This window comes from Citrus sinensis, chromosome 2, assembly GCF_022201045.2.
Source record: "Citrus sinensis cultivar Valencia sweet orange chromosome 2, DVS_A1.0, whole genome shotgun sequence".
In the NCBI taxonomy this organism is placed as follows: Eukaryota; Viridiplantae; Streptophyta; class Magnoliopsida; order Sapindales; family Rutaceae; genus Citrus; species Citrus sinensis.
In genome coordinates, this window is record NC_068557.1 from 29,959,063 (window position 1) to 29,981,783 (window position 22,721).

Consider the following 22,721-nt stretch of genomic DNA (forward strand, 5'->3'; position numbering starts at 1 on the left):
GCCGAGCAGCGAGGTACACGCTACTAGATAAAGTGCTGTACCGCCGAGGGTTCACCTTGCCCCTTTTGCGATGTGTGGATGATGAAGAGGCAGATTATGTACTAAGGGAGATTCATGAAGGAATTTGCGGCAATCACTCGGGAGCAAGAACTTTAGCCTTCAAAGCACTCCGGCAAGGGTTCTTCTGGCCAACCATGCACCAGGATGCAAAAAAGATGGCAAAAAACTGTAAAACGTGCCAAAGCTTCTCTGAGGTCCCCACACAACCCCCAGAAAAGCTGACCAATATGACATCCCCATGGCCTTTTGCACAATGGGGAATCGACTTGATTGGTCCGTTACCGAAAGGCCGAGGAGCGGCAACCCATGCCATTGTAGCAGTAGACTACTTCACCAAGTGGATAGAGGTGGGGGTCCTTAGCCAAATCACGGAGAGAAAGACAACGGATTTTATCTGGAAGAATATCATCTGCAGATATGGAATCCCTTATACCATCATCACCGATAATGGGAGGCAGTTTGACAACAACAACTTCAGAGAGTTTTGCCGAAACCTAGGGGTAGACCTGAAGTTCTGCACCCCCGGACACCCTCAGGCAAACGGACAAGTGGAAGCAGCCAACAAAGTGGTAAAGAAACTCCTGAAAACTAGACTGGGAGAGAAGAAAGGAGCTTGGGTCGACGAGCTACCAGGAGTGTTGTGGGCTTACCGGACAACTCACAAAACCACTACAGGGGAAACCCCGTTTGCCTTAGCTTTTGGTCATGAGGCGGTAGTCCCAGCAGAAATTGGATTAGGAACACATCGGACGGAATACTTCAATGAGGAGCAAAATGGCGAGCAGATCTGCTTGAGCCTGGACCTGCTGGAGGAGAAAAGGGAAGGGGCCTCGCAGAAAGTGGCCCAGTGTCAGCAAAGGGTCACGCGTTATTACAACAAGAACGTACGCGTGAGGCAGTTCCGAACAGAAGATTGGGTGCTCAGGAAGGTGAGCCAAAACACAAGGGATCCCAACCATGGAGCTCTTGGTCCGAAATGGGAAGGCTCGTACAGGGTGATACGAGCAACTGGGCCAGGAGCCTACAAGCTGGCGTATCCAGACGGACGAGAGGTGAAGAGGTCGTGGAACGCCGAGCACTTGAAAAAGTACTTCCAGTAAGCAAAGTGCTCCACTGGTTCTCATTTTGATAAGTTATTTCTGTTATGAGCACGGTGATTTGTGACACACACATATATCCCACACTTCTGTAACGCATTCGAAATTCAATAAAGATGAATTCAGTATGGAACCTTTCTGGTAACAAGCCCATTAAATGTCTACTAAGGCAACAAAGTGCCTGTTTCTGCTCGGTCAATGAAAGACCAGCAGCTAAAGCTACGAAAATTCTATTAAGGCAACAAAGTGCATGTTTCTGCTCGGTCAACGAAAGACCAGCAGCTAAAGCTACGAAAATTCTACTAAGGCAACAAAGTGCCTGTCTCTGCTCGGTCAACGAAAGACCAGCAGCTAAAGCTACGAAAATTCTACTAAGGCAACAAAGCGTCTGTCTCTGCTCGGTCAACGAAAGACCAGCAGCTAAAGCTACGAAAATTCTACTAAGGCAACATAGTGCCTGTTTCTGCTCGGTCAACGAAAGACCAGCAGCTAAAGCTACGAAAATTCTATTAAGGCAACAAAGTGTCTGTTTCTGCTCGGTCAATGAAAGACCAGCAGTTAAAGCTACGAAAATTCTACTAAGGCAACAAAGTGCCTGTTTCTGCTCGGTCAACGAAAGACCAGCAGCTAAAGCTACGAAAATTCTACTAAGGCAACATAGTGCCTGTTTCTGTTCGGTCAACGAAAGACCAGCAGCTAAAGCTACGAAAATTCTACTAAGGCAAGTAAGTGCCTACCCCTGCTCGGTCACCGAAGACCAGCAGGCAATTTTGCGAAAATTTTACTAAGGCAAACGGGTGCCTATTCCTGTTCGATGCACTAAAGAACCAACAGGCAAAACCAGACAAGAAAGCCAATAGAGAGCATTCAAAAAAATTTTTGATATAAGTTCAAATGTTTACAAAGCAAATGAAAAATGTTGAATCTTTACAAAAATAGACCTAAGGGTTAGGAGGATCAACGACCTCAGCAGGTGAAGGGTCAGCTATCTCGGGAGGTGGAAGGTCAACAATATCGGGAGGAGGAGGCACGGACCCCTGTCCCACTTCAAAAACACGCTGCCCAGCTTCTCCCTCCTGCACCCCATCCAAAGGAGCCTCCACCTGCTCCTGCTCACCCTGCTCCTTATCTCCTTGGCCCACCTCAGCCATGTATCTCTCCACTCCAGCTTCCAGCTTGCTCATGTTGAGCTCGGGGTATTCTTCCTTAAGCACTAACATGATGCATTTATAGCTGAAAGCGACCCCAAAGTTATACTCGGCATCCAGCTGATCATCCATATCAGCGGATTTGCCTTTTTCCTCAGCCAGCTGCTCACCCAGGGATTTGATCTCCCCCTCAAGGGCGGTCCTCAGAGTATCCCTTTCACTTTGAGCGGCCTGAAGATCGGACTTCAGATCACCTAACTCACCCTCAAGTTTCAAGGAAGTAGACTCAGCAACCGCAACTTTCTCCTCCAGCTCCGTATTCTGCTTGTTCAGCTCGGCCAGCTTCTCCTTGGAGCGATCAGCAGATTCAGCTTTCTTCTTCAACTCCTGATTGTCAGCTTGAAGCTTCCTCTCATGGCGGGCAGACCCGGTCTTGTAACACGAAATCATGGTGGCCAGCCTGAAGGAAACTCTTTGAACAGAAGCAGCTAACTCGGAGAGGTTCATACTCTCGATGTCCTTCACCATCTTGGGCCCCACCGATTTTTTGTAATCCTTCTGATACGAGCTCAGGTAGTCACCCTGATCCTGGGACGGAAGAGGAGAGGATCGGTCCCCAGACTGAATGCTGACCTCAGGACTCTTATCAGAAGCTCTCTCACCACTACTCTTACGAGGTGGAGGAGGGGGCAGAGCAGGAACAGGCGCCTTAGAAGGACCGAGGCTGGTTCTCTTGGGAGGAGGGGGAGGGTTGCTGGAGCTGCTTGGAGCCCGACCACATTTTTTGGTCATCGCACTTAGGATCTTATTATCCATTCCAGCTGCTATGTCCACTAAACCCGAACTGACCAGGCTTGTTGGTGACAGAAGGTCTTGACAGGTAGACGCGTTTACCAGAGCAGTTTCCACCTGGAGCAGAGGTCGGTCTTCAAGCCCCTTTATCAAACCCCACGACTCTGAAAGAACAAACAATGTTAAAGAACCCAATAAGTAACGAGTCGAGAAAGAGTATAGGCAAAAAATGAACGACCTGGGGTGACAAAATTTGTTGGAAAGTAAATATCACCACCCAACGAATGAGCTGCTGGACACCAAGCTCCCCCAGCAAAGAAGAATTTGTTCTTCCAATTTTTGCACGAGGAGGGGAAGTCGGTGATTGGTTTCCTCTTCGCAGAGCTCGACATGAAGTAATACCAGCCTACTTCCTTCGGGCTACTCCTCAGCTGGTATAGATGCTTCACTTCAACGAGGGAGGGCTCCTCTGATCCACACCTCTTCCACAACACATACATAGCCGAGATAACCCTCCACCCATTGGGATGTAGCTGACCTGGGGCCAGGTGCATACCACCCAATATCTTAGCAAAATAACGTTGAAGGGACAGCCGAGCTCCCAATTTGAAGCTCTCCAGGTGCATCGTCACATACCCCTGCGGAGGCCGACTAGGGACGTCACCTTTTCCTGGAACTACCAGGAGAATCTCCGCAGGAATGTCGTAAAGGTTCCTCAGCTTGAACAGATCAGTTTGGGTGGTGGCACAAGCTGTGTAGTCAATAGGGTAAGAATCCGCCTCTACCCTATGACCAAGGTGCCTTCTCTGAGGAGGTCCCCTCGGTCCTGAACTGCTCCCCTCACCATCACCAACTCCTTCAGGGATCCCAACCCCATCAAAGCTGTGGTTCTCACCAGAGCCCGACGCAGGTCCACCTCTATTCCCTATAAGCTCTAGTTCGGGAGAAGGAGGGACAACCAAAGGGCGTGGGTACTCAAGAGTATCCCTGCCATGGGAAAGACCTACACTGCTGGAAGGACCTAAGAAATCGGTGGGTATTGGCACGTTGAGGCCCGAATCCCCTGATTCTTCATCGCCCTCATCAACAATTAACTTTCTTTTCCGGTTTGACATATCGGAATCCCAAAAGAAAGCAAAGAAAACTCGAATATACGGATACAAAATGGGGCAACACGGAACCCAATCAACAACAACCAGAAAAGAGATTAAAAGCAGTACCTGAAATTAACTGGCCCTGATAGCGCTGCCGTGACAGAGAAAAAACCGACAAGTAGAAACTCCGGACGCAGGAAGTGTGAGTAAAGTTCAGAAAGCAGGCTGGTTAACGGTGGAGAAACGGATAAACAAAGCGATGAGGATTTCAACCTAGGGATTTGAAGTGAAAAGGGAAAAATAGAAGCATTTAAGTGATGAGGATGCCAGCTCACTCACCACATATCGAGGGTGGATAGCCCGTCGTTTCAAATTTCAAATACGAAGAGTCTGGTGATGCCACGTCACTAACCGTTACAAGAGGCCAGGATAGATGTAAGCCCAGATACGCAATGGACATGTTCACTCAGGCCCATGCTCAGGTCGGAGTCTCCCCAGAAGAAAAACGGTACATCAGGTCAGGCCCATCCCAATAAATAGAGGAGCAGATGAGAAGCTCCCCGGGTTGGTGAGATTTGACCATCAGTTTCTACTCTTAACTCATTTCACTCGCCAGACCAGAAACTGGGGGACTGGTGTTGAGTACATAAAAGCTCCAGGTCGGCCATGCTACTATTTCCACTCCGGCATGGATCACCTCGGCCAAATGGTATGAGCAGAACGCGAGATGAACACGAGCCAACCAGAGACGGGTACCGGCCAGGGTAATGTACCGACCAGAATCATATACCGAGCCGGCACCAATTCCCCAAAAAGCGGGAACACGATCCCACAGAATCGCGGTAGTTGCGCTTTTCCCAGAACCGTTGTGGGAGATGCGAGATCCCACGTTTGCCCACAATGTAGCAGTTAAAATCCCATGAGAGGCTACCACTACCCGAAAAAGGGGGGGATGAAGAGTGAGTGAGAACGTGGGACAACGTCTATAAAAGAAGAAGAAACCGATGAAGGAAGGGGACCGAAAAAATTGAGGGAGGAAAAACGCTGTCAAATTGCAACCAGGCCATTTTCTTACAAATCTCGAATAATTTAGAAACCATTTTTTTTGCACTGTTTTCCCGTAAATACCTTGAGCTAACTTAGGCATCGGAGGGTTTACGCCGGCACAACCACCGGCGTCTCTGATCCATTTTTAGTGAGCGCAGGTCTATTGAGGGAAAGGAGGACGATTCCAATCCCAGTGGTTCGAGCAAACATTAGATAACACAAGCGTTGGTGAAAGAATCTAATCAGTCAAAGGCGTGCAGATTGGAGGAATCTGGTCGGTCAAAGGGCGAGCAGATTTAAGCATCAACACCTATTATTACTCTTCCTTTTACACTTGCAAGTCAAAAGTTTCTAGAGAAAGAACAAATACAGTGACAACTGATATTAAAAAAAGACCTGCACCAAAATATATATATATATATTTAAAAGAAAAATGAAATACTATAACTTGATTAACAAAAATGAGGACTCTGTATTTTATGTACTAAAATGAGAGTTCAATTATCATTAAGTATAAATATTTTTGTCAACAGGTTCTCCTTGTAATTCCACATTGCTAACTACAGGAATTTTTTCATAAGCAACAATCTCTCTAAACCTCCTGGGAAGAATACACCGACCACCATTTTGTTGCTGCAAATAAATAAGAGCAGCAAACAGCAGACCACCACAGGGTATGATAATGTCCCAAGCTGTGGAGTAAAAATCCATCTTGGGATTTGCATAAATGTAAGACCAATCAGGGTACCAACTGGAAGTATTAGCCCTGTAAAGATCATAAGCATGAGGCAACAGTCGAACAACGGTTGTTCCAATGTAGAAAGGAGCAGCCATGGTCTTTTCTGTTGAGTTGTTGAACATGTTGAACAGAATCTGTGGGAGCAAAAAACCATCAAGAATCAACCCACCATAGGATTTGAGATCAGCCCAAAGAGAATGCTGCCAGTTTAAGCGCACCCGGCGAGGGTGGAGAGGTTGTATATGACGATGTACAATATATGGACCATGGTAAGAATTCCTCGATCGATACACAACCCAAGCACTCAACCCACCAGCAATATACAATGGTAAAGTTGCATATAGAACTTTCCTCTCGGAAATCCATGTTTCATTTTGACTTCCATTGCCTTGTCTAGCAGACCAAGTAAGTTGGAGAAGGCGGAACTGCAGAAGGAAAGCTACCATTGTTACCATCCTTACAATTATTTCATTTGCTTCGAGCCATCCACCACTACCAAGAAAAAGATTCTGCTGGTTATGATTGGCCTTGAATAAGGCCTCAAAGTTCAACAGCAAAGGAATCATGTACCCGAGAGTAAGAATGATGAGCATCACAACAGATATGAAAGGAAGCACACCAGGGTGCTTCTTAACATAGAAGAGCTGCAAGCCAACAAAGAAACATGCAACTGTATTCAATATAAGAGCCATAGTAATCTCTAAATCCATTCTCCAAACAGATTCCTTAGCTTGGCTTGTGTAAATTGAACTGGAAAACAATTCGAGACGTCCAAAATAAAGAGAGTCTGACTTCTGCCGTGTGCTTTCAATTGTTCCCTTGACATTTTCACTGTCCTCTTCGTTCAATGCACGAAACTGGAAATTGACATCAATCTCACAATCCAGAGAATCATTTTTTGCCAATTTCATTTGTTGATGACTTGGCCTCAAATTGCGACACCCTCTCATGCACAAGACACCTGTATCCCTATCATACACTCCTTCAGCTGAAATTTCTATTGCTTCAGATATCTCACTACCACCAAACATGAAACCAGATGGAGGCACGATACTCATCTTGTAGCTAATGTTCTGCATATTGTGCTGGTTATTTGGCTTAAAAGCAAACACAGTATACCTCTGCAATGGCGGCAAATGCAAGTGTCCAGACAGCGGGTGCTGATATAAGTGATCACCCACAAACAGCGGAGAAGCAAAACCATGGGATATTTGTCCGTTGCTATTTTTTACATACATACTAAACCTCATGTCCACAGAATTCACATCGGGGTACGTCTTTCCCTTGTGTTTAACATTATTCTTAATTGCACAAGATTTCCTAGCAACATCTACCAGAGTGTACCGGTACTTGAAACCGGAGAGACCCATTAATACTTCCTGAGAACTTTGAAACCCAATTTTATCAAAATATCCCGGATCATGCTCACTTTTGTTGCTCCAAATTTGCCCTAAAATTGTACTCCTATTTCTAACAGAGAAAACTGTAGGAAATCTCAAATTAAACCTAACCGAGCAATCTCCAACGTAAGCATTAGTTATAATTTGAGTGAAATTCAAGATTCGGCATGCGACGCCATGCAGCTGGTTCTTCTCGTCATCCCATACACCTTCAGCAATCAACGTGGTCTTAGGGTCAAAAGGAAATGTTGCACGAATAATGCTGGAGTTCAGAAACCCCAGTAACATCACCATTTTTTGTTTCTCAACACACCTAATCTTTCTTAAAAGCAGAGCACTTGGTAAATAATCAACGTTCTCTGTAACAGGACTGCAACTAACATTTCCACCACTATAACACGCACTATTAAAAGCCAATTCAAACTTAAAATTACCAAAACCAAACACCGAACACACACCTTGATCAGCATCACTCACAGACAAACTCTTGTCTCTATCAAGTCCATCCTCAAAATCACTTTCATTTCCTTTATCTATCAATGTAAACTCATAAGACCTCTCCTCAAGCTTAGCCACACCTAATATCGAGACCGGCTTAAAGTAACTCTCACTACCTTCAAAATCCAAACTTTCCAAAACCCCACTAACCAAGCTATCAAAAACACTCAAATTGAATTTTCTAGAATAATTAAGCTTCAAAACCACATTAAGATTATTGGATTTACCTGAATTTATACGATTGGATCCTGATCCAACCATACAAAGCTTCCCATCAGCTTCGGACCAGAAACCACTTAGCCAAAAGCTCGCCGATCCACGCCGCAACGGAATCCTCGGCCCTCGAAATTTAACCATCCGTAATCTACGGAACCTTATATTAGCGTCATCTTTGGGGGAGATCATAAGACTCAATCGTGCTTCGAGTTTGAACACGGTACTGTTAACTGTTTTACCGTCAATGTGGGGGACAAAAGCGACGGAATTCGGCCAGATGGTCTGATGAGAAATGAAAAGGGGGTCGCCGCCGGCGAAAAACGCGGTGGTGAAGCGAAGGGATGAAGGGGAGGCAGGGAAGTTGGTTCGGTCGAGAAGTGGTTCGGGGACTATGTGGTTGCAGTGTTTGGAGTATTGGATTTGTGAGTTTACGGTGGTGGGATTTGGAATGTAAGATTCGCAAAATGTCGTGAGGAGGGAGAAGGACATGCCCAAAAGGAGGAGGAGGCTGCGGCGCTGGCGCTGGCGCTGGCGCTGGAAATGATTCGATCGCCATTTTGGGGTTTTTGGAGGGTTTATCTGGGAAAGTTGAGGAACGGAAATTATCTCCATCGGTGATGGTATCGCCCCTTACCCCCCCGATACTAACGGAGATGGGTGTAACAGAAGCTGAACGAATCAACTCATCTGCAAGAATTTTAGATTTGTATATTTATTTTTATATTTATAGGTGGCTTGGTAAAAAATGCTTTTTCGAGAAGCACTTATTACCAAGAAATGTCCATGCTTAATTTTTTTTTTATTTTTTTAAAGAATATACATAGTTTCATATGATTTATCTCCTTTTTTTTTTCGATTAAAACCATAATTATCTTTTGAGTGAAAATGGAAACGTAAAAGTTTGCTTTGGGTAATTGGGTGTGAGCAAGACAATAATGTGATCGTATGTCAGAATCATGCCTCGTGTGCAGCGCAGAAAATGAAAGGCAATAAATAACCTCATACTCCAAAAGGAAATAAAGGGGGGGGCGGGGGAACATTAAATAATACACCTCTTAATTACAATATTCTACAAATGCAGGAAGGTTGTTTGTCGGTCGCATAATAATAAGAACAGCGTATCAATTAATTTACTTTCATATATATAGCCATTAGCCGGCTCCTTTTTTTAAGTTATTGAAAAGTGCTGTAGCTGCCCATCTGGCGATGGTAAAACGTGTGTTTAACATGTTTTTTCGGGTTAAGACTTTTTTTTCTTTTTTCTTTTTTTTATCCGGCCAAAAAAAACTTTGAATTTTATCATTTTAATTTTTTTTATTTTGCTTTATAAATTTTATGGCTTGTAAATTATTATTTTTTTGTTAGTTTAGGATTCAGAAGTTGGATTCAAAAGATTTAAAACTTTAAATACATATCATAAGTGGGTTAAATACATGTTAAAATATGTATTTTTAATTAAAATAATATTTTTTTTATATAAAAAAAAAAATTAATCAGTTCTCGAGCTTTCGGACCAGACTGTGGCTTCATCTGAATATGCTCGGATTGGGCCAAACCTTTCCCAAAAAACACCTGGTCTCAAGTCTGGCCGAGTTTTTCTGCTATCCTGAAGCCTACGCCCTGGTCTAAGTAATCTTGAGTTACGTGCTCTGTGTTGCAGCTTTAACAGTGGCTGGTTTCACATTATCCTCACTTGGTGGCGTCAATGAAAGCCTGTTTTAGTCAAACTCATGGATGAAAATGAAATTATATTAGTAATTTTGAGCGGCGACATTGAACTTGCGGCTCCTTTCCAAAGCTTTTCTATGGCTGCATTGTCCTTGCCTCTGGAATTTTAAATTTTAAAGTAACTATCACAGAGAGATCATCCAGCTGCATAAGGCATCATTGTTACAAAGATCTTAAGGCACACCACTGCGACCATTGTTTCTTCATTATTGTACATTGTGATACACCATATATTACAGCAGCAAACGCTTATTCAACCAATCTTATAATACAAATTCAACGCCCATGTAAACAGAGCACAGAAGAAACACAAGCATATTTTGTTATTTTACATTTTAATTCACACGATAGGAATGTGTTCATAAGGTAAATGCGAGTTCTTTTAATTATTTGAACCCGTGAAGGGCATTCATTTTTCAGTTTTCAGGCTCAATAAATTGGTTGCAATCGATTCCCTTACTAGAAAAGGCCTCCACAAGCTTTGGAAATAACTTAGCAAGCATGATTTTGAAGCCCACTGAACATCCGTTGGAATTTTCTCCATTTTCTTTGCATCCAGAGGCAGTTCCTACTGCAGCTCCTTCCATGTATGCCTTACAAGCCAATAAAATGTATTTGCAGCGTTGACTGAAGTGCTCCTCCACAAGCTCCTTAAAATGCTACATAAAAAAAAAATAAAAAAATTCAACCATTACTAAGAATTTCTATATTCCAGATAAACACACTTGGTGGTTTTAAATGGCATCTATTTCTGTCAATTGAGAATTCCACTATTTCTCTGATTTTCAATTGCACAGATGTAATGCTTGCAATATGCTTTAGATCAAAGACTAGTGATCATCTTATTCTCATTATTTCAATGAGAGATCGACAGTAAACAGCATAGCAACTTTACTGACACGGTAAAACCAAATTCCAAATTTAAGACATTACCTTGGGTGGCTTGTGAAGTAGGTAAAGCATGGACTTGCAAGTCACAAGGAATGCATTTTCATTGTAGCTTACTGAGTTTTTCTCTCCCTCAGCTCTTCCTATCTGCTTATCATATCCAGCCTCGTTGAAATAAGGTTTCTCATTAAGCACAAGAGCTTGGAGGGAGAGAAGAACTTGAAGAATCGTGGAGCCCCCTGGATTCCATACTTCAGTGCCTGAACCCGTCCAAGTATTGAGGAGGCTGAGACAGACCTTTCCGGACTCATACAAGTTAGGGTTCACACGGAGTCCACCAGAAATATAGTGTACTAACTGCACAAAAATAATTTTGTTCAGGCAAAATAATTATTTAATGAATACATTCGTAAAGATGTTTGCATAGACAAATATTTACAAAGTGCTCGGAAACTCATATAAGCAGCATCCTTTATTGCATAGAAAACGATAATGATTGAAATGGCAATATAGTCTTTGCACTACCAAAGTTGGGGCTACACAAGACAGCAGTGATTTATTCAAGCGTGAACTCAGTAACAAGTAAAGCAAAATTATATACGAAAACTTACAGGCGGCTCATGAGGATACTCTGGAGGAAGAAAGATGTCAAAGAAGAACAGCCCGTCGTGATAGGGAGTTCCCTTTGCACCAACAATGGCTGCCCGTATGAGATCCACCCTATCCTCGAAGATGCGGACATAGATTGTTTCTGTCCCGGTTATCACACTCTTATAAGAAATTGAAAGAATAAAAATTTGACAGCTTTAACATTGATATTGGAAATTCCAGTTTTATGTGCTAACAGTTCACATATGTAAATAACATAGCTGCAGAAACTTTTTTTTTTCTCCCTACTTAAAATGTTTTCCTTTGTACTAGTTCTACTTTAACAGCAGAAATCTTCTGTTTTTACCTTTGACAGTTAATCACTTTTTTGACATTTTTGAGATATAGAACTAACTGCATAATAATCACCGCCATATGGAAAAAAATAAAAACAGAAGTAATATATTGGAGTAAAGGTCCCTGATCAATCTTCTTCCCTAGAAGAATAACCTTTCTTTTCCTTTTCTTAACACTTCTTTTTCCCCCGCTCAAGTTTCCGTATCTTTCAGTAGAAAAAGAGCATTTGTTATCACAAGATAGGGTTTACCAGTGTAGCAGCTGATACCATCTAATACATTTGCTAGTCCAATTTTTGCAAGTTACAACTAATAGAAATGGAATAATACTGGAATAAGTACACTGAAGCAGCATACAGAAAATATAATAGTACTAACCAGGAAGGGATTTCTCTAGAATGCTCCATTCTTGCTGAACCTTCTTCACCCAAGCTCTTTTCACCTGTCGGGAAAAAAATGGAGAGAGGAAAAGAAAAAGGATTATCCAGATTGTTTGATGGTATCAACCAGTATATTTGCAGAGATAAATGAAAGATGTCTCTAACCTGAGACAGTGCTAACCCCTTGCTGGCACCAAGAAAATGGTGGTCTGAAGAATCGCTAACCATATCAAACTGCCGAAACTGATCTTCTGAATTCTCACAAGCTGTAAAAGCTTTAAATTCTTCTTTCTCTGGGTCCTCTTCAACTTCTTGAATTAAATTTGTCTTTCCACGTGTCTGCAACTCACTAGGATGGGGCTCACAGCAGATATTTTTAGCTTCAAATACTTCTTTCTCAAGCAGAATCTCAGTCTCATTCGCATCTTCAGGTATATGACCAGATGACACTGAGTCTGACTGCGATGTGGAACCAAGGGGTCCAAATAGGCTTGTCACAATGCTAGTGAAAAATCCAATGGCAGCACAGGCAAGAGAAAAGGAACTTGACTCCCATGGGTACTTTTTGCAGCCTTCACCAGAACCATCAAAACTTGGCAAATTCTGAGCAGACAGAACAGCTATCCAGTGATTAAGAGATAATCTAAAATAACACAAGCTTAAGCTGGGTTGAAAACAAAATTCAAATTCAGCGAATTTTAAGTGTCTATAACAATAGAAAAGGAGCGAGGGAGAAATTACCTCTCCTCCATGGCTTGAATATTGTTTGCCATGCAGTTCTCGATTCAATTCCTCGATATTACCTTCATTTGTCCCAGGGGTTGTAGCTGAACCTTCATATTTTTCAACCCCATAAATTTCATTAGGTCCAACCTGTAACAATGCCCAAGTATAAATTTAAAGATGCTGAACCTAAGTGATACTAATTAATCATGAATACTCAATCAATAAGAAACTGGTATATTAAGTGCTGAGTTGGATGAATGATGTAAAAGTTTTGCTGTTTTAACCAGCATTGCAGCCATGATACAAGCTCATTGTGTCCACGCGAAAACCATCAAATTTAAGCATGCATTACCATTTTGCTGACAAGAAATCCTTTCTGAAATACACATTCAGAAGGATAATTCAGTTAAAAATTCCTAGCTACTAACCATGAAGCTGAACTGTACGCTACAGTGGCCCATGATTACCAGCACAACCTTTATCGGAAAGTGTCAGTGAAAAATTCATGCATTGAAAAGTATACTCAATGCAAAACATAGAATATAGCCAAGATTAATCAAACAGTAAGGATGACTAAATTTCACATACCTTGGTTGTAAAACCAGTAGCCCATCTCACCTCCACAGCACCATCTTTAAAGCCAGTAACAATGCCAATGCAAGATGAATAATGTGTATCAGGGCAATCATTCTGTTCCCAATCAGAGATCGTGCCTTCCAAAGCAGCATCTTTACACATGCCAAACTGGTTCTGGACCAACTTAAACACTACATCCCCATAACAGTAGGAGTAGTCTGGGTGCTCAACCAGTTCATAAGCACTTACCTCAGACTGATTTGCATCAGAATCACTATTGGCCTTCGCCCTCCATTGGACTGTTACAGTCCTTTCCTTTGCGTCCACACCCTGCACAACCCCCCATCTTTGTCCGCTAGGTATATGTGGATCATCGGAAATGCCCTTTTCCAGCACAAACTGATCAGGCCAAAATTCATGAGAATTTACAACATTAACGGGGAGCAGAGCCTGAGAATCCAAACCCACAGAGCAGCTACCATCTTGCCACACAACATCAAATTTGGTCTTTGTTTTCACGATAACAAAAACCTCTGCTAAACTTGAACCAGGGTTTCTTCTCCTAAGTCCTCTTTCCAATTTCTTGTTATCACAAGTAGATGAATTGATAAAAGTTGGCTCCGTGATAACCTTGTCGTCAGCAGTTGGAAGCATGCACCAGTCACCTAGCTGCCAGTTAGCATGGGAAAAACCTGACAACAAAGTCAAGTTTTTTGAGTCTTGTAGACGTGGTGGAGCAGCTAAATTCAGATCAGAACCCATTAGGGCAGATGCAAGCCAATCAACATACACCAAACCTGCATCTACTTTGCAAACGGTTCCCTCAACTTGATTTTCCCTCCCAGTACCACATAACCATGAAACCGATTTAACAGTTGAGAGCCTAACCTTTACTCTCTGTCCTGGATAATACGGATACTGAGAATCTTCAAGCAAGCTGGGAGAAATAGGTAAGAGCTTCTCATGATCTACAGCAGTGACTTCATACTTGGACCCATCATCTAAAACTATATTCACAGAGTCAATTACTTTATCAACCCTGCCAAGCCATGCACCAAGAACCACAAAATCCCCCACTGAGATGGAGCGGATCTTTAAAATATTTTTGGAATTTACATCTTTTATGATGTATCCGGGAATGCCCTCCAAGTCCACGAGCATGTTAATATTAATCACTCTGCCCATTTGTCCAGATGGATCTGTTACAGAGCGCACAATGTCCCCATGCGTAAATCCCCGGTCAAATGAGAGGAAGTCATCAATTTTTCCAATGCTCTCCTCCAGGCTTGATAAAATGCTTGTAGCCTGCCCCCCATACAGAAAGTCATTTTCCTCATGCCCCTCACTGCTACCACTCTCACTAAAACTTTCCCAATCAGAGTCACTGAAGAGCGCATCCATCATTTAAATGCCTAACAAAAGAGATTTACAAAAATCTTTAAGTTACCATCAATACCACAAGTGTAAAGAAGACAAATACGGTAGCAAGACAACTTCAAATTGCATTGTCCATCAGGCAAAAGTTCTCACCTTCGTCACAGAAACAATGATATAAATTTATCTTTTCTAGTACTGAATTTGCTCAAATACTTTGGTAATCTTCACAGAGTACTATAACAGTTCACCAGGGAAAAAAGTGAAGCAGTTATAAACACAAACAGAAGCAGTTATAAACCACATTTCACTTCACTGGAGCAAATTTGAGCTACTTAGGGTTTGCCAGAACTTCTTTTGGCACAGAAAACACAAAAGAACTGTATAAAAGAGTAGAGATGAAGAGAGGTACCGTCAACTTTGAGTCCTGTTGAAAAAATCGAATTCTCCAACGGTATGCTAGTTAAAATCTTAATGATTGCAATGCAGGTCTGTCATCAGTTGTCAATTCCAAAAGTTGATACAAGTGTAAAGCTGTGGTTATCGGTATGACTCTTTGTAAAGGATCTTTAATTACAGATCTTCCAATTTATAAGTCCAAATCTCCAAAAGGATATATTGACTCGAAAACTGGAGATCTATTGCCAAAGGAGATTTGCCCCAACAGGGAACTGGAGTCAACTAAAGACTCCTCACAACAATAATAGGAGCCAACAAAGGACTCCAAATGCCAAAGGAGATTTGCCCAATGAACAGACTAAAGTTTCCACTGGGTGAAACTTTGAACATGTACTCCCAACAGCAGAAGTAACAAATTGGTACAACTGCCAGATGAGATTGTTCCTACAGGTTGTTGGACAACCTGAATGCCAAAGGAGATCTGCCCTGCAGTGGTGTTTGGAGTTCCAAACAAAATGATAGATTTCCAACAACCAATGGACTCTTCCAAAATCAACCACTGCAAAGGTAAGTATCCAACAAAGGAAACTTACAAAATTTTTGCCAAAGGAGATTTGCCCAACAGTGGAATGTTACAGGTTTTAAAAATTTGCTCCTTAGAGAAACCAAATTTTTATTGCCAAAGGAGATTTGCCCCAAACTGAAACTAGAATTCTATCAGTTCAACCAAGATTCATCACATCTTAGCTGCCCAACAAAGACAACTAATAAGCACCATTTCTAGCAGCTTGTTTCAAACAATCTCGGTCATTGTATCATATAATTCTTCAAAGAGAGTTATTCTAAAAACTGCTTTTCTTTCCCCAAAAGTCAATTGAGCTCCTTTGACCTGTGCAATATCTCAACCTGCACCAAAAATAACATCTTAATATTGTTCAGAGACTTTTCAATATCAACAGATTTAGAAAGTGAAAAATATGAGAATTTTAATTTGAAAAAAGGAACAGCAGCCTCTCTTCTGAAAGTCATATTCTTATTAAAACAAGCAATTACTTTCACATCTAAAACTTATTTTGTAGATTTTCCTGCAGATGAAAAAAGGCACCAAACATAAATTCAATCTTCACAAAAGAAAAAATTATGAATTTTCTATTAGGAATTTGACAAATCATTACTATTATATAAGTAGCCTCCGGAGGACAACTAAATAAAACTTGAATTTTCTTAAAGTTCATTCTAGCAAACATATTAAATTCAAGTAGAAAGGCATCATAACTATGAGCAACCAAATTGGAAGCGTGTTAAATTTTTGTCCGTAATTGAAATTTCTGATTAAAACATTGTGAGAGACCAGAATTATACAGTACAACAAAGATTCAAAGTACATTCTTTATCTATTTCTGTTGGAACTTTCACATACAACTTCAATTTCAAAGAATTTCAACAACCTCAAAAGCTTAAACACCAAACTTATGCTTCCTAACAAAACTCAAAACCCACCAAAAGTTAACAAAGAGTTACTCCAATTATTGCAGGCCACAATAAACAGTCATAAAAGATTATCAAAACAAAACAAAACAAAACAAAAAATGAAAGAAAGCTAACACAATAATTAGACAAATATTCACCGGCTCCACTAATTACATTACTACACACACACACACACACACACACACACATATCAAAAGGTAACAAACAGCAGAAGAAAGAACTGTACCATTTGTAGCCTCTGCAAATCCCTGGTTCCAGAAAGACAGAGAGAAAACAGCATAAAAAATTAAAAATTACATGCAACGATCAAAGGAACTCGACTCAGAACAATAGCAACCACTGAACGGGCCATTTCAAGATTTTCTCTCGCTTTTCTTTACTTTCTTTCCCAGCCAAGAAACCAAACCAACGCCAGCACAAGGGGAAGAAAAGGGGTGGGAAATTCAGAGAGGTTCAGCAGGTGCCTCCCTGAATCCCACCCATCACGCCATTAACGAAGCCTGAAAACATTGCAGACACAGACACAGACACAGACACGGTGAGCTCTCTGTGAAACGTTGGCAGCGACTTACTTGTCCTTTTGAGATATGGATAAAACGGACCGTTATCTTAGTATGTATTTTTCAGTTCTTATGGGAAAGGAAGAATATACCCAACACCAACAGTGTCAAACAAATACTGTACAGTTATTGCTCAAACTCAAATCTCCTTATTACCCCCATCACCCTTACTTTTCTATATATATATATATATATATTACAGCATTAATAATGGTATAAGCATTAGATTTAATTTTAATTGATACTTTATAAAATTAAAAAGTTAATTAGAAAAATTCATATATTATAGAGAGAGTGATGATAGGGGCTCCAACATTTGAGTCTTAATTGTGATTTATTAATTGGATGATAGAATACAGTAATAAATAAAATTATACTCATCAACTAATAAATAGTAAAACATAATTGATATTGAGTTTTTTTTTCAATATTAAGATTTTCAACATTATTATATATATATTGAAAAATATTTTTAATCTATTAATATATTAAAATATGTATCTTTTATCTGTTAATACACCTTTACTTTGTTAAGATAAAAATGTACTAATTAGAAAATTATTCTCCATATATATATATATATATATATATATATATATATATATATATATAATTAAAACTAAAGAGCAATTAGCATATATGATTCATAGTGACCCCTTCCCTGTCTTTAATGCCAGCACGTGGCATGTAACAGAAATCAAATTTGAAGAATTATTCCATCCATGTGTCAACCTCAAGAGAGGAGACTTTTTTTAAGTTTGTTGCCTAACCAATGCCAATAGTAGCTTTCAATTAAGGCAGCTGGCTGCTGGATTCCCCAGTTCCATTACTCTCTTTTAGTTTTGCTTTTTCTTGTGGGCATCCCAGTAATGGCATTCACATGTGAGCTTATTGGACCATAATTAAATTTTTTTCCCAAAACTTTTTCACTAAAAGAAGAAGAATATGCAAGGCATCACTGCTAGATTCTTAGATGATTGATCAAGTGATCTTTCGAACGTTGTCAAGAGACATAAAAGCAATAAACTTGTGACACCATATGTGGTTAACAAAATTGCTCGGCTCTTATTCGTTGAATATTTTGCTAAAATCGGCATTGTTTCTTCTGTTAATTAATACTCATTTAGCTTTCACAGTTGAATTTGCCTAATGTATCATTCATTGATGACATGCCTATCAAGACTACCTAAAAAAAAAAAAAAAATGCAAAGTTCAGCTGTGTTTGTCTGCTTACACAAAAAGAAGATAATACGAGACAAATGTCTCAAAAACAAAATGAAGTTTTTGGAATGTTTTGCTGAGGAAAAATGGCTGCTACTGGAACTAGTTTATTTTTCTAACAAGTACAAAATCATCAACAGAACTCCTTGTCCATAACGAGATAAAGCAACCATAACCAAAGCCAACAAGTTCGAATAAATTATTTGGGTGGCTACAATAAAGTGTATAAACTACAAACAAGACAAAGGAGCAATAAGTTGGGTCTTTTTTTAGGTGAAATCTTTTAAGAAATGATAGAGTCTAACAGCACTAAGACACACTATGTAATTGGAAATCGATCGATATACAATATTAAAAGTATTGCCTGAAAGTGACTACTTCCTAACTATCTTTTCCAACTTGATTCAATCTCCAAAGTTTAAACACCTATTTTAAACTGTTTCTTTTTTTTTTTGGGTTGGGGGGGGGTGGATTATAAAATGCCAGTTCTTTGTTTATGCGCTTTCGTCAGATTTATGATTGTGGCCTGAATGTAATCCTAATGAATTCTTGTGACCCCATGAAAATCACAAGGAACCAAGCTAGCTAGAACTATACAGATACCCATGTGCAGAAAATTGATGATAAGCTTCATGTCACTAAAGGGACTCAACTCTTACTTACCCCTTAAGCTGTTCTTGCAGAATTAATAATAGGTCTCAACTCTATGATGACAGATGTGATAATTTTGTCCAGAGACTTTTTATTGTTTATAAAGAGATTGCCAATTGTTAAAGAGAATAAAAATATATGCAAATAGAAATTATCCATAAAAAAAAAAAAATTAAATAAGGCTTCTGTGAAACAAGAAAAAGAAAAATCTTGCTAATAAGGGCTTCACAAGTCGCAGACATATATAATTACGTGAATTCGATGTGATATTAGGCATAATGAGTAGCTGTTGATTAATAGGCGGTGTTGTATACCGCACCCCCTGGATTGGAGCAACTTAACCGATGAATGTGGAACTCAGAATATTTTTAATAATACATGTATGCTTGGATTGACAAAATCAAACAAAAGTGCTTTTCTAATTATGCTCATTATGACCCAGCTATCTAGATAATTCTTTCCGTGAAGGTCACTATGTGGCATAGTGCTTGACTTGATAGTCAACTTCTTATCACATCAAATAATCAACTCCACAGCTTCTGCTACGTGCCCTCATGCTCAGCTTTTATAATTAAGCTTTGGAAAATGGGAAGAGTTACTTCACAGAGAGAGAGAGGCAAAAAGGCCCAAAAAAAAAAAAACTCAGACCCTTTAACACATTGAACGTGCAAGTACAACTTCGTGAAGTTTGCATGTTAATTTGCCTACACTTTTCATATGATTCTAGGCAGTAGAAGATGAGAAAAAAGATTTTAATCAACAATACAAACCCTTCCCCCCCCCCCCCCCCCAATTCGTAAGTATTGCGCAAGTTCTGTAGCTCTTTAATTGCTCATGCCGATTCCAAAATATAGTAATAATAATAATAATAATAATAGAATAAGAAGAGGAATTTTATTCTCGAGCATTATCATAGTTTAATGCATATAGGGTTGCTCCATAATTATCGAAAACTAACAAGAATTAATCGTATGGATGCCATCACAGTCCACTACCAAGTTAAGTGCTTGACTTGATGTGTATATATATACTATAGATATATACTACTAATATTTAGAAACCTAATGGACTTCTAACGTGTATTATTATTTGAGAATTAATGTTCTTCTTTAATGCCTGTGCAACAATATATGGTTAAAAAAATACGCATTAACAATCAAAAATCAAGAAAAAGGCAAGCAATACTTTGAGCTGCATGCGCTGGAACCCAACCAATCTCAACTTCGAAGGATTCGCAGCGACATATCGTATGATTCGTTAAAGATTGATTCCTCTTTTTGGTTCAATTTGTTTGACTGGCTTGATAAAAAAAAAAGTTGACAATGCATCTTGAGTTACCATTTGTGGTATTAAAAAAAAAAAGGGAAATCTTGGTAAAACGGAGTACACATAATATCAGCAACTGGTGGCCGCACATTTTCAAATAAAATAAACAGTTTAAGTTGAGAAATAAATAGAATACATTTTAATAAAAGAGTATGGCTATTTGAACCCACTTAATTACTCATTAAACTCATTTACTGAATAAACACACTTCTAAAATTTAAAATATGCAATTTTACTTTATTAACCCATGTTAATACCTAAAATACCCTTATTAAGCTAAATTATCATAATTTCTCTAATCATTTTCTTCTTTATTTGGACTTTTTCCCATCACTATATTATCCCAAATTCTTAAACTTTTTTTTAAATTTTTAGTAGATGTTTTCCCCTTGATATTTCATGTGTTTGGAACAATACACTAAAAAAATTTAAAATAAACAACTGATAACAAAATTACAAATACATTTATAATAAATAAAAAATTCAAGTAATTGCAACAGTTCTTGCATTTTTTTTTTTTTCTTACATAGAAGAAAGCTTGCTGAATGGAAAGATGATTTGTTGTCCTATTCAAAGAAATTGGAAGTGATGAAATTAGATGGTGGAAGTCAAGAGGAATTGTAATAGCAATAAACTTTCATCCAAATATATTAAAAAATTAATTGAAATTTTATTCCATAAGAAAAGTCAAAAGTATAAATAAGGGAAAACAAATTTAATCTTTGGGTTTAAAAAATCGTAAACAGCATGAAAACAATACATCGAATAATAAAGAAAATAGGAGAAAAGTTGTAATTTTTTTATTTAATTTAATTATAAAATCTTATCTATTATAGTAATTTTCTATGTGGACATTTTAGCAATTAAAAAATTTATTAAATATTAAATTTAATAAATATTTTGGTGGGTTCAAATAGTCTCACCCTTAATCAAAACATTAAAATTATTTGGATGAAGATATATATTCGAGGGCCTGAGGTGCGGTAAGGTGAAGTGGAGAAACTATTGTGATAATGAATTCCATTAGCATAATCATATTTAAAGGCGGAAGTGGGAGCGGCCAAAAGTGCTTTTGGAAAAAAAATGTCCAGTCTTTGTGATATGGGGAGGTTTCCTTCCATCCATGGACCATGATCCATCTTTATCAAATTGAGTGAATTTAATAAATAAAAAATTATTTCATTTTTAAGTCCAAAATGTTAAAATTAAGGGATCCTTCTAACATATCGATTATGGTGCGTTTACTTTATGGAATGAGAATGAGGTGGAATGAGAATGAGCTGAGAATGTAAATGGGCTGGAATGAGAATGAGATTCCAATGTTTATTTGGCAAAAATAAATGGGAATGAGAATGTGCTGAAATGATATTAACGTGATTACTTGACAAAATAAATAGGAATGAGAAATGTGAATGAGAATCGATTTACTAAAATACTCATAGTATTAAATAATGTAATTTTTATTAACTAGATATATGTATAAATATTATTATAAAAATGATATTAATTAAAAAATAAAATTATTAATAATGATAAATGTTAATAATGACAATATTAATAAAATAAAAATAATTAATAATAACTAAAATAATAAAGTTAATAAAATTAATAAAATTTAATAATAATACTAATGATATTTAAAATAATAAAATTAATTGTGATTTGAACGAAGGTAATTCAGAAAATATAAAAAAATTAGAGGGATACAAAAATCAATTCAGGAAATGAGAATCCCCATTCTGAACCCCCATGGTAATGAGATTCTCATTCTTTATTCTTAAATTGTGTGGGACTCACACATTTCATTTTTATTCTCAAATTATATTTTATCAAGTAAACATAAGTTTCATTTCTATTTCTTCATCTCATTCTCTAAATTATCAAGTAAACACATTAGGATGTTCCTAGCTAATAGATGACACAAAATGTGAGTCCAGCAAAAAGCACTTTGCTTCAACTTTCAACAAATGGGGGGTACTCTTTACAGCAAAACTTAACTCAAATCAAAGGCCCCTCCTATTCTATTCCACTAACCACAGAATAGATAAAATCTTCGAAGTGGTCTTGCTGGGGTCACCATTTGCCAATAAACAACTTCCAGCTATCTTTTGGGCATTTTTATTTCTCCACCTTTGATTTTTAACTGTATTATGCGTTTGCTAATTAAAACTGTCGACTCTCGAGAATTTTTCATAACGGGTATTCTGTGGAACATCTAAAAAAAACAATAAGAAAAAGAAGAAAGATAAATTAAATAAACAAAAGATCTTGGGTTGGTAGTGGATGTTAAGGAGAAGTTTTAAAACACGTTAGAAGTATTATGTAAATTATACAATAAATAAATAATGTTATAATATATTTGTATT

The 22,721-nt window shown here is 38.8% G+C and overlaps 3 protein-coding genes across 3 annotated transcripts; all 3 read right to left on the reverse strand.

Moving 5' to 3' along the window:
- Window positions 1–2,098: 2,098 nt before the first annotated feature.
- Window positions 2,099–4,212, reverse strand: LOC107177655 (uncharacterized). The gene is made up of 2 exons (XM_015531785.2): window positions 3,372–4,212; window positions 2,099–3,261 (listed from the first exon to the last, which is right to left on the reverse strand). Exons 1-2 carry the CDS (start codon window positions 4,210–4,212, stop codon window positions 2,099–2,101), a joined length of 2,004 nt encoding a protein of 667 aa, XP_015387271.2.
- A 1,533-nt stretch (window positions 4,213–5,745) lies between these two features.
- LOC107175539 (uncharacterized) lies at window positions 5,746–8,703 on the reverse strand. The gene has a single exon (XM_015527035.2). The coding sequence runs from the start codon at window positions 8,701–8,703 to the stop codon at window positions 5,746–5,748; it is 2,958 nt and encodes a 985-aa protein (XP_015382521.1).
- A 1,261-nt stretch (window positions 8,704–9,964) lies between these two features.
- Window positions 9,965–17,250, reverse strand: LOC102627024 (probable ubiquitin-conjugating enzyme E2 24). Its single transcript, XM_006467736.3, has 9 exons — window positions 16,824–17,250; window positions 15,120–16,012; window positions 13,346–14,745; window positions 12,773–12,904; window positions 12,197–12,634; window positions 12,030–12,093; window positions 11,319–11,458; window positions 10,753–11,064; window positions 9,965–10,478 (listed from the first exon to the last, which is right to left on the reverse strand). Exons 3-9 carry the CDS (start codon window positions 14,735–14,737, stop codon window positions 10,236–10,238), a joined length of 2,721 nt encoding a protein of 906 aa, XP_006467799.1. The 5' UTR covers window positions 14,738–14,745; window positions 15,120–16,012; window positions 16,824–17,250; the 3' UTR covers window positions 9,965–10,235.
- Between the last annotated feature and the right edge of the window lie 5,471 nt (window positions 17,251–22,721).